This window comes from Cydia splendana, chromosome 15, assembly GCF_910591565.1.
Source record: "Cydia splendana chromosome 15, ilCydSple1.2, whole genome shotgun sequence".
In the NCBI taxonomy this organism is placed as follows: Eukaryota; Metazoa; Arthropoda; class Insecta; order Lepidoptera; family Tortricidae; genus Cydia; species Cydia splendana.
Window position 1 is genome coordinate 1,038,397 of NC_085974.1, and position 12,589 is coordinate 1,050,985.

The following is a 12,589-nucleotide window of genomic DNA, read 5'->3' on the forward strand; positions in this document are numbered from 1 at the left end:
ATAGATTAGATAGATAAATGATTTATTTGACAGCTGCAATGACACACAGTATAAGTTTACAGACATCAGAACAGAAAAAACAAAACAAAATAATTATTACACTAGCAAAGAAAATAGCCTAATAAAAATGAGATAGGAAATGAGTAGGTACAAAAGTAAAATTTAATAAAAGTGGGTACAAACTGTGTGCGTTGCAGCAGGACAAAAGGGTCACGGCTCAGTGATACGCTTATGCTGACACATCACTTATTCATAGCAATCATAGCAATACGTAGAAGTTAAATGCAAATCTTTACCGTGTCTAACGTAGTTGCGTTTTTAATGAGCCACTGTTGTCAGTTACTAAATTAAAGTAAGGTGTGTCAGTTACTAAATTAAAGTCAGACCAAGCAGCGCTTCGCTGCTTGGTCTGACTTAAGGAGTGATTTAGCATGAACAAACAACATTAATAAGTTTAAGGCCTATGCACATTAGGCCAGTCCACACAGAACGAGCTGCCTCGCGAGGAAATTGTCGCGCGAGGCGCTCGGTCGGTGGAAACGTGACTCGCCCGAGGCAATACCGCCGATAAAAGGAGAGACGGTGAAAGCGCCAGTGTTCAAAAGCTCTAGGGCGTAATTTTACTGGGTCTATTATCAGCGCCAGGCTTTTAGCACACGTCGACTCAAATGTGGCAGTGTGAACACGCCCTTAGAGTAGGAACGATTGATGCTACTATAATATGTAAGTTTTTTTTCAAAGAATTTATTAAGATAGAAAGTAGTTTTGCTAATTCCGGATCAAATCCGGCTAGTCTTTAAGATTTAATTGGATTCGCTTTGGAAGTTAACTTTTGTGTTTATTAAGTAATTATTATGGCAGTTGAAATTTTAATGTTACTTGGAAATTAACAGTTATCTTTTTTGTTTGTATGGCGGGTACTTAGAGTACAAAAGCATTTATTGATTAAATTTGATATATATTTCTAATTCGCGTTCTTTTTATACTTGGTCAAGCAGATCTTAATTGTCAGTAGAAAAAGGCGGAAAATTTGAAAAATGTAGGCGCGAAGGGATATCGTCCCATAGAAAATTTGAATTTCGCGCCTTTTTCTACTGACAAGATTTGCTTGACCATCTATATTTACCCTATCAAATAGCTGTTATAGTCTGTCTAACAACTTTATCAGTAGAAAAAGCGCGAAATTCAAATTTTCTATGGGAAGATGACCCTTCGCGCCCACAATTTTTAAATTTGCCGCTTTTTTTCTACTGGCGGAAATGGCTTGACAGACTATAGATACAATCAAATTATAAACCAGAACCTTTGCCACAACTAAAGATTATCTATGATCTTCGAGGGTTCAAATACGAATTAGTCATATTAAAATCTTTCCTGTGTCCAGAGCCACCGCGAAAAACAAAAATCTAAATTTATTTATTTGTCTATAGGTATGCAAGACCGATAGAGAGGCAGATAACGAAACTTCATTTTTCGCGGTAGGCCCTCTGTGTTCTCCCATAAAATTTGTAAAATGCATCCTTTTCTATGGCTAAATTTACGTGCAACGTGTTAATACGTGAAAGCATTTTAACAAGAAGTTTACATCGATTTTTTGTAATCGATTGTAACCGAGTAGTCTATTATCAGCGCTATAAAAGGTATCTCAAATGATACCGCAGGCGAGCTGTCACCTGCCATTGCCAAACTGTCACAAACGTCAAAGTGTTTCAAAACAACTCCGATCTCACGTGTCTTCGTAAAAAACATGTTAATAAATTAAAATTAATAACTGAAAATGGGTAAACGTAAATATAATACCGAAAGTGAAGAGGCGCCTAAGAAAATTAAGACTTCCGAAGATGTTCCGGAAGCAGAAAATGTTAATGGATCCGAAGAACAACCTCAAAAGGTTCCTGAACACCAGAAAGCTGGTAATAAACAGCATGGTTTTGATGTGAAGCACTTTAGAAAAGAACTAGCTTCGAAAACCGGACAAACTATGGGTGAGTATTGGTAATTTTTAGGGTTCCGTACCCAAAGGGTAAAACGGGACCCTATTACTAAGACTTCGCTGTCCGTCCGTCCGTCCGTCCGTCCGTCCGTCCGTCCGTCCGTCTGTCACCAGGCTGTATCTCACGAACCGTGACAGCTAGACAGTTGAAATTTTCACAGATGATGTATTTCTGTTGCCGCTATAACAACAAATACTAAAAACAGAATAAAATAAAGATTTAAATGGGGCTCCCATACAACAAACGTGATTTTTGACCAAAGTTAAGCAACGTCGGGAGTGGTCAGTACTTGGATGGGTGACCGTTTTTTTTTGTTTTTTTTTATATGGTACGGAACCCTTCGTGCGCGAGTCCGACTCGCACTTGCCCGATTTTTATAGTAATATAGCTTCAAGATACAGCACGATTCTGAGTATGATGCATAGGTTAGGGGTTATAATGAAATAATTCATAAATGCGACACCGGGTGCAATTATTTAGTATTTCCTTGATCTAAATTGTGAAAATTGAGTTGGTTGACTGACTTAAAAAATCAACACCTTCATTTAAGGTTACTTCTAGGAAGTTATGGAAGATCTCATTGGTATGAGCCGGGGTTTGAACCAGAGAGCGACGGATTGAATGTTGCATATCACCATAGCTTTTAAATTTAAATTATATTGTGAAGGAGTTAGATTTAACCTATTTCCTGGTTAGCAACTGAAATATTTTATGAAAACTTTAAAGAATAACCACTAAAATTATTGAAAAAAGTAAACTCTTATTTTTCCTTGGACATTGCCTATAATAACAGTTTTTCAATGTTTTCGTCGGAACTATGCAACCCCATGGCCCATGGGGGAAACACAGATTAATAAAACACTGATAATATAATATGTATACCCCAGGGTGTTACAGACTTCAATTACCTTAATCGGCTAATAATAAACCATTTTCAACGCAAATCAGGTTTGTAAATGTTGAGGCCTAAGAACATAGATTTGGGGGAGTCCGGGAGAGAGTACCAAATCGAAATATTTATTACATTTTTATTTTTGTCTTGTGCAAATAGGTATTGTTAGATTTGTTAGGTGTTATTGGAGTGCTCATAAAATAAATATTTAGATTTAGCCACTTTTTTCATAAAATGGTTCTAATCTCCCACCTGGCTCAGTCTGAGAAGGATGGGGAAATGACACAGAATTCCATGCAGGCAACACAACGAGCACAGTTAGTAACAAGACAGTAATTATTGAAACATCATTTTTACAAGCTTTTATTTAACTTGCTATGTATGCTATCTGTGTGTTTGGGTCAAATCTTGCTAGGTAAATTATACCCACCCACTTCCCATTATCTTCGATTGGGCTGAAACTTCACATACATATGTAAGTTTGGTGACAATGCTTTATTATGGTACCATTGAGCTGATCTCTTGATGCACACAGGAGGTGGCCATAGGATAGGTACTCTGTGATAAAACGATGCAACCTAATTGTGTTTGAGTTTGTTAGAATTGTCTCAATGACTTCGATGAGTATTAGGTTGCCTGTTGAAAGAAAACTACTGTCAGTGATGATAAAAGCTTGTATCAAAAATGTTTTGCATTTGCTCCAAAGCTCCCTAAAAGTTTCCAATCTTCTATGGCTTAATTAAGCCATTGGTCAACACCTAGTAACAATTTTTTTTTGTTATTTTCCAGCACTGACCCAGTTCCTCCAAGTATGCCTGAACCCCGACAGTGAAGTGGACTACATGGCTGAATACCTAAACGCCGGCGGCAACTCCCACGAAATCCTCCGGCAGATCAACCAGGACAGCAAGATGAACCTCACCCTCGCCACCCCTGCCTTCCATCTCTTCCACCTCATCATCATGAAAGTACAATCCTCACATCCTCAAATGTTCGCAATAACTGAGGAAGCCAGTCGATATTTCCTAAACACATTCATGCCAACCGTTGAAATCATGATTAGTGAAAATTCTGGACCGCGTCACAGAAAAATCGTCCTTAAACTCCTGACATCAATAGTCACTTTAAATCCAGATTTGGGTGTTGAAGTTATCAACCAAGCACCATTAACGCCTAAACATTTGCAGTATATTCTTGAAAAACCGAATTATAAAGAGAAGGATAATGTTCGGACGTCATTTGTGCATTTCATGACTTCTTTTCTTGTTGATGGACATCTGCCTTTAATTAAAGCTTTATTAGATAAGCAAGGATTATTACCTTTGGTAATTCCAGGGTTGATTCACGATGAGCCTGAAGCAGTATTGATGTTCTTAAATATTCTGAAAAAGAACGTAATTGAGAACAGTTTCATTTCAAAGAGTTTGAAACTGAAAACATTCAGTCACCAAGTGCTATTTAATATCTTTAAACTGTATTCTTGGAAGGGACCGCCAGAATTAAGTCAGGAAGTGAGAAATAAGTTACGTCCGGACATAATGGCACTTTTGTCAGAAATTGTACTGACGCTTTTCACTTCTCATAAGCTTGGGTTATATTTTACTGATAATACGTTAGGTATGGTGGATGCGAATAAAAATCAGAACCTTTACAAGGCTCTGTTGACGCTAAAAAGGCCTTGGGAGACAGAAGAGGCGTGTGAAGTTATACTGAAAATAGTTCACAAATGCCCTGACTTACACAGAGCTATAATAAGTGTTGTGGAGCAGAGTTTCGAGCCTCAGCACTCCCCAATTTGGGAGAAAACATTGCAGTTTGCTATTAAATTATTGGATGTACTCAAACCAGAGGACATGGTGCTTAGAATGGGTAATCTATCATCAATTCAAGTGGTTAATTTTGCGAGATACGTGACTTTGCCCATTCCTTTGCTAAAGTTCATGCAGACCCATTTAGGAAAAGACCAAACTATATCTTTATATTGTGTGAAGATTTTAGTGAAAATGCTGGAATGTTTAAGAAGGTACATAAGGATTTTAGAGATGGAAGACAGTCATGTAGATATTTCTGATTTGAGGAGTAAAATGGAGTATTTCTTCCCAAAACACATGCCTGTGCCTACGATTATCGCAACATTGATACAAGATGTTATAAGTGGTAAAGAGGTTACAGAGACTACTCAAGATTACAGGCTGCCGAAAATATCTGAAACAGAGAGCCTGATTTATCTAATGGATCTATTATTGCTGTATAACGACATCCACCCCACATTCTTCGAAATGCTAGAAGGAAGCTTAGACATGAGAAAGATTCTAGACTTCTCCATGACACTGACTGCTGGGAGAGTTTCACTATTGAAATTCAAAGTCGTGTCTTTGTGGTTGACTTTAGACAGCTCAGCAATTTCACTAAGCAATCCGATGTTCAAAGATCTTTTCAACATTATGCTGGAAGTTTACACAAACACTGATGATAATACATGGATTGAGGCCAAGGATACGATTTGCAAGTTTTTCAAAAACACAGGCATCTTTGAGGGGGATGAAAACGAAATACACCTTATGCTTTACACCCTTAGGAACTCTCGTGCAACCCCTACTGTCTTGATCGGAGATTTGGTCCAATATGTTTTAGAAAACACTAAAGATCTTACTGAAAATATCAGAAATCAAATTGTGAACTTTGAGATTTCTGATCAAACCAGTGAAGAAAACTTAGACAAACTATTCAACGATCTTATGAAGAATAAGAACACGGAAAACACAACGTTTTTAGAAAACAAAGTGCCATCTCCCTTCATCGTAGGCTGCATGCAATATATACAAGGCAACAAAGAAGCAAGAAAATCCTTGAAACAATTTTTATCAATTTATGTAGCTAATTTACTGCACGCGAATTATTCTCCGGAATTGACAGAGATAGTTATTGGAGACTCCAAGGTAGATGCAAGAAGTTATGTTGCCAGTTGGACTTCGGAACCTGAGGCTCTCTCAGATAATTTATCAGGCCGAGATGATACTATCAAAAATATATCAGCATCAATCATTGGCAACAGTGAAATTCTTCTAAAAGATATCTTCCAATGTCTTGAAGAAGTTTCTTCAGAAGAATGCGACATTATCATAGAAGATGTTCCTTATAAAGTTAACACAGCACAGATTGTGGATGGCTCTGGACTTCTGATTTGGGCGAAATATCTAATATTCTGTATAGTCAGGCTAACAAACATGAACTCCTTGACGGAATATCAGCAAAAGAAGATTAACCTATACTTTGATTGCTTAATCCTTATTGGGAAGAAATGTCACATGAGAGACGTTTGTCGTACGATTGTACTGTCGCTTTTCAAAAACCCGCACTACCTTAATATCTACACGCCTTTAGATCTAAGCAAGAATCCATGCAACACTTTGGCGACTAAATTCCTATTAGAAGTGATGACTAGACACGCAGATATTATGACATCTTTAAACAAGACACAAAAGGTCCTTAAGCCTTATCAACAGAAAAACCGTAGTGAAATTGTGAAAGCGTTTATTAAAATAAATAAAAGGAAAAATGTTAACAGCGATCACACGATAAAAGTTCTCGAAATAATTGGCCTTTCGGAAGCAGATGATGTCACAGTGCTACAACACATTTTTACTGCAGATCCCAGTGCTTGCGTTAAAGATGATAAAGAACCCAGTCTCATGTTAGAAGTACTTCGAGTACTTGTCTCGAAGTACTCGAAAAGTGTAACCATCGAATTACCAAAAGAAGTATTTAAGGGCATTATAAAGGTGTACACAAACTTGCTGACTAACAAAGAAGTGATTCCTAACTTGACAAATATTGAGAACTCTTTGATTGAACATTTTGAAAACAAGCCTCACCAAGTGAAACATGTTAGTGAGGAACAGTTCAAGAATTTCTTTCAAGCCAACTCCATTCGCAAAACAACGTCCCACCTCGCAGCCACTTTACTCAAACTCAGTCAGAAATTCTGCAAAATATTTAAAGACGAAATTGACAAACCAGACATATTAAGCCAAAGGGAGCTCACCTTACCACTCGGTAATGCTATTATCCACCACGACACTTTCCTAGTCGCGAATAAAGATTTCTTGCCTAAAGTCTACGAGGAATACAAATCTAATATTTTAAAAGTATTAGAAAAACCGCATAAAGCTGGACAAGTATATATCTCCTCTTGGAAATTCATAAGAAAACTGATTCTGGAGTGCATGTCTCAAAATGAGTGTGAAAAGATATTTAACAAGATTCATAAGTTTGAAACCGCTGAAATAAGCCACATACATCTATTCCAGGCATGCTTTTTAAAAATTAGTCTCTCTGAAAAAGGGCACAAGAAAGACTACCTTATAAACTACTTGTCCTCGTCTCTGAATTTGATAACAATTGCGTTACAAGGATCTAATACTGAAGTTATGAAAGATCTTGCACAAAATATCCACGATGTTATTCGACTTGCTGGCTCTTTCAAAGGTTTTGACATTGATAACAAGGAATCTCTCGTAAAAATGACTGAAAGTTCCATTTGGCAGAACTTCTGCAAGGCTGTTTTGAAAAACTGCCTGAAAGTGAGATCAGGTGACCAGGAGAATGTCTCAGGTCCGCTATTGCTTGAGACCTTAACAAATCTAGTAAAACTCTTCTATCCTAACGACCACTCTGATTTAGAAACTCTTTTCGACATGGTAACTTCACATTCTGAATTCCTAAACGTGATGCTTAGTTACCACAGTTTAGAAATAAAATCGAGATTGATAGAGCTTCTATACGTCTTGCTTTCTCGCAAACAATCAGTGATGAAAACGCAACAAATACCAGTGTTCTTAAGTGCTTACCATGCCACTAGAAGTCCTTGCGATCGCTTGATATTAAAGATCCTAAACTTTTACGAGACCCACGGACTTCCAGTCAACGAATACAAGCCTTACTTATGGGGAGATTCCGCCGCTAACTTCTACGCTGTCCGCAAGAACAGATCAGCGTCTCTTTGGAGTCATCCCACTCCAAACCAAGTCATGAACCTTCTAGACAAGGAAATTATCGATAGAACCGTACGGAACTTCCCTGTGACTGAAAAACTGAGTTACGATTATGAGCTACCTTCATCTAACTCTTGCAAGGGTATTAAAGAAGCTGTACGCTTTATGTCTGAGGAGTTTAAAACTACTAAAGATTACGAAGGCGATGTAACTCGGATGATATTAAAGCAAAGATACGATGCCATAATTTCGGAATTAAAGGACGTAGACATAGTGAATGCGTCACACGTCGATGCAGATGAGGGTATCTACGACCCAGCGTTCATATTTCCCTTGCTAAGTCACCTGTTAGCTCCGGGGTCCATGGCGTCGTGTTTTAAGATGTTGAGAAGCGGGTTGCTGTCTCTGCCTGTAGTTGCGTTGAGTTCGCATTGTCCTGATATGCGTGCGGCCGCGTACCACGTGCTGCATCGGTTCCATATGCTTCTGGAGACTGAAACGTAAGTAAATGTTTATTTAAACTTTCAACATCGAAAACACTAGTAAAATGGTAAAAAGAGCAAGAACTTATTAAATGCTTGAATTATGTTGTTGGTCATATGAAAAACTAATGATTATTTTCCGTAATGTATGTTCCACCTTAGCATTTTAGCGTTTTTCCGGTTCCCGGTTACATCCTAGCTAGCCTAAAGCCCGCTTTTCGGCAACCTTATCAGGAGAAACTCCACCAGCTTTTTGGAACTTTTATAGGCCTTCCCTTTCCGCAATGTAAGACACATTGTACCTTTAAAATCACTGAGTTAAGAACTCCCGATGGCCGATGTGTGTGTGAACATACTCCATCTAAAACTTATAATTTTATTTCAGGAGACACAAGAACGACAAGCTCCTTCTCACGGACTTCATCGCGACCCTCCGCCACAGCTTGTCCACCGCAATCAACAGCCAACCCGACTCTGGTCTCAAAAACCCCCGTCTCCCCTCACTCGATGCTATTTACCTCGCCAAATCCCTCATGGTCTGCACCGCCCCCTTCGACCCTCTTTACAAACCCGTCAACAACTTCTTAATTGCCAAACAATTTGTAGATTTAACAGTCGTCCCTGATTTTCTGAGCCTTTTCCATGACAGTGACGTTGAATCCTCCGATAGAAGACTATGGATCTTGGATATAATCAAGCATGGGACCAAAACCATGACAGACATAAGTGTAATCTTTAAGACTATGTGCTTGAAAATGATCATGGATTTTTACTCTTCCGTTTTGAGTGATAGGAAAACTAAAGAAAAGATTTTAGGAGCGATAGGAGCTGTTGTAGCTATACCTAGAGCGTTGCAGATTTTGGTAGAAGGATACGGACTTGTGTCGTGGCTGCATTTCGTCGTAAGGCAGTTGAGAAAAGAGGACAAAACACTAATAAAAGGAGTGTTGAATATAATAAAGAATATTCTCCATAGCATGTATATAAATTCATTGTCGCGTCATATTTCTGCACCTAAATTAGACGCTGAAGGCAAGCCGTTAGATAAAGTTGTTGAAATAAGAGTGAATAGGGAGATAGAGGGAGAAATACTTGTACTTTTGTACGATCTGCTATATATTACTGCAGATTTAGAAACTGAGGATTTGATTTCATATGTTAAAACTTACAGTTTGCTATCGAAGAATTCCATCAAGCTGCTCACTAAAGAGAAAGTTCTAGGTTTAGTAGAAGAATGTTGTAGCTTGGTTAAAGATAGCGAGAAGGTTATATTGTTAAGAAAATCGGCGATTAGAAATAATACTGATATGTTGAAGAGCAATAATCTAAATGTTGCCAATGTAGGGTACAATGCAGAAAGCAACGAACTACTACTAAGGGAGTTAACGTCACTGGTGCAAAATTACATAAGTGTAGTGTAGGTTTAACATACTTATATTAGCGTATATAATAAAACACTTTTAGTTAAGTACATTATTACAGACATTGTGTTAATAATGTTATTGACTTTCATTTTTATCTACCTGCCGCATTACTATGATGAATTCCATTTTTTTCCAGGAGGATGTTCCAAGAGAACTCCTAGTATTTTGTTCTTTTGACTATTTAGCACCACTTACTGGCCCAACATACCTAAGACTAAACTGCTCATAAATGGAACGGCGCCGACAAAAGTTTAATTTACCCTACAATAAATATAAAGTACTTAACTTTTACATAATAGCATTTTAGTAAAACCACTCTTAATTCAAGCAGTTAAAGTCCAAATTCCACCAACGATCCTGTAAGGGTATGTCAAGATATGTATATACTAAAGTATATACATATCCATCGTGGTACACACCGGAAATCAAAAAATATATCGAACTATAATACTATCACTTAAAGAAATTTAAATCATTAGGCCTACAATTAAACCTCGAAATGTTTAAATACTACAGCAAGGCTATGATGGTCGACTGTATAAATGATATGGCTGGATAAATGATGATAAAACGGACATTTTATCCAGTTTTTATTGATTTGTCGTCTTTTCCACTTTTGACAGCGATAGTCGTTAAACGATTAACTGCATAACATGGTCGTTGGATAATATGTCATTTGTCTACATTTCCAACTTAAACTTAGTGGATAAGTGGATAAGTTAAATGATATAAATGTCACTTGTCTAGATTTATACAGTTTTATAACATTCATACCGTTTTGTCCACTTAGACAACAATACACGGTAAGTGGCTACAATTGTTGGATAAGTAGACATAAAGTCGATTTTTGACGGCTAGCCTTTGATTAATTTATCGTAGTGCTCACTGGGTCACGATAAGCGCAGTTAAGAAGCTGTGATTAGTCTTAACTTAATTGATTAATTTGTGTTACGAAAATTAACTATGTAAATTGTATTGTATTGTAGTTATTGTACTTAAATCGTACACATATAAGTCTATAGAATTCGCTAACACACTTTCATGCATCTAACTTAAATAGAAATGGCTTAACTGTGGTAACACAATGGAAGCAATTAACTTTGGACTAATTACAGGTGCTTAACTATGTACAATTTTTTTGCAATTCACTCATAAGTCATAAGTGCTCTTGTGGTATATAAGTGGTGAAAATGCAATTTCTTGAAGTTAAAATATCAGTAGGTAAGTATCTGTTTTTTTTCTTAAATATAATATATACAATTTGAACTTTGAATTAAATTTGAATTTACATATAACATTATCAATACGTACATTATTTTAAGGGATGGCAAGATTATAATATCATTTCTTCTTGGCAGCTGCTGCTAGTTATCGGAGAAAAATAGCATAGATAACTCCAACGACGGGCCATTAAGGGCTACATGCAACCCATTTGATATTTCAGCACATATATATAGTGCGCAAAGAATTGGCACTCTATTTGTGTGCCAAACTCGACGCTGACCTCAAGCCTCAACATGGCGATGGATTGCCGGCACATTTTAAAGTAAAGATACTCGTATTATGTTGCACTATTCCTCAAATCATTCTTGTCACCTTATTTAATAACGACTTACCAACTTACAACTCTTTGTTTTAGGTTCTAACATCACTGCATCTACTGGCTGACGGTAGTTACCAAAGAGGAACTCGACAAGACCATGGAGAAGAAGTAGGAATATTTGAAGTTGAAGAAGTTGGAGAAATCGAAGTTGAAAAACTTGAAAAAGTTGGAGAATTTGAAGTTGAAGAAGTTAAATATATTGGAGAAGTTTAAGTTGAAGAAGTTGAAGTTCAACAAGATGAAGATGTTGGAGAAGTTGAAGAAGGTTAGGAAGATAAAGAAGATGGAGAAGTTAAAAGTTGCTTTTTATTTATTCTCCATACAAACTTCCACCCCCATGTCATCTCTTTTTCACCCTTAAAGGTAGGTATGGCTAATAAAATTGGTCACAAATACATAAACATTCTTTATCTCTTAATACGAACGAATGATAAAAGGCAAGTCCCATTTCAAGAAATTATTGAACCCCTATACAAATTTCTACCCCTTGTTTACACCCTTAAGGGATGATTTCGGGGATTAAAACTATTCTATATCCTTCCCCACAACTCAAACTATCACCATACCAAATTTCATTTAAATCGGTTCAGCGGTTATTGATTGCCCATACAAAATTCCATTCCCCTTTTCGCCCCCTTAAGGGGTGAGTTCTGAGATAAAAAGTATCCTATGTCCTTCCCCGGGAGTCAAACTACCCCTATACCAAATTTCAACTAAATCGGTTAAGCGGTTTAAGCGTGAAGAGGTAACAGACAGACAGACAGACAGACACACTTTTGCATTTATAATACTAGCGTTTGCCCGCGACTTCGTCTGCGTGGAATTAGTGATAGCAGCTAAAGTAGGTAGGTATAGCGCCTGGATAATGCTAATAGCAATTATTCAATTCGCGCATTGCTTACTTCAATTATTAGGTAATTCATGAAATCTTTCAATTCCACCCCCCTTTGATTTTTTCCTTCCTTCCTTTGATGATTTCCGACATAAAAACTATCCTATATATGTCCTTCCCCGGGACTCAAACTATCTCTATACCAAATTTCAACTAAATCGATTCAGCGGCTTAAGCGTGAAGAGGTAACAGACAGACAGTCAGACAGACAGACAGACACACTTTCGCCTTTATAATACTAGCTTTTGCCCGCGACTTCGTCAGCGTGGAATTATTAATTTAGGTACGTAGCTATTATTTTATTCAAT

At 37.3% G+C, this 12,589-nt stretch overlaps 1 protein-coding gene across 1 annotated transcript; it reads left to right on the forward strand.

The window, feature by feature from the left end:
- Window positions 1-1,679: 1,679 nt before the first annotated feature.
- LOC134797389 (uncharacterized) lies at window positions 1,680-9,819 on the forward strand. The gene is made up of 3 exons (XM_063769609.1): window positions 1,680-1,985; window positions 3,676-8,380; window positions 8,748-9,819. The coding sequence occupies exons 1-3, from the start codon at window positions 1,778-1,780 to the stop codon at window positions 9,781-9,783; spliced, it is 5,949 nt and encodes a 1,982-aa protein (XP_063625679.1). The 5' UTR covers window positions 1,680-1,777; the 3' UTR covers window positions 9,784-9,819.
- Window positions 9,820-12,589: the final 2,770 nt, after the last annotated feature.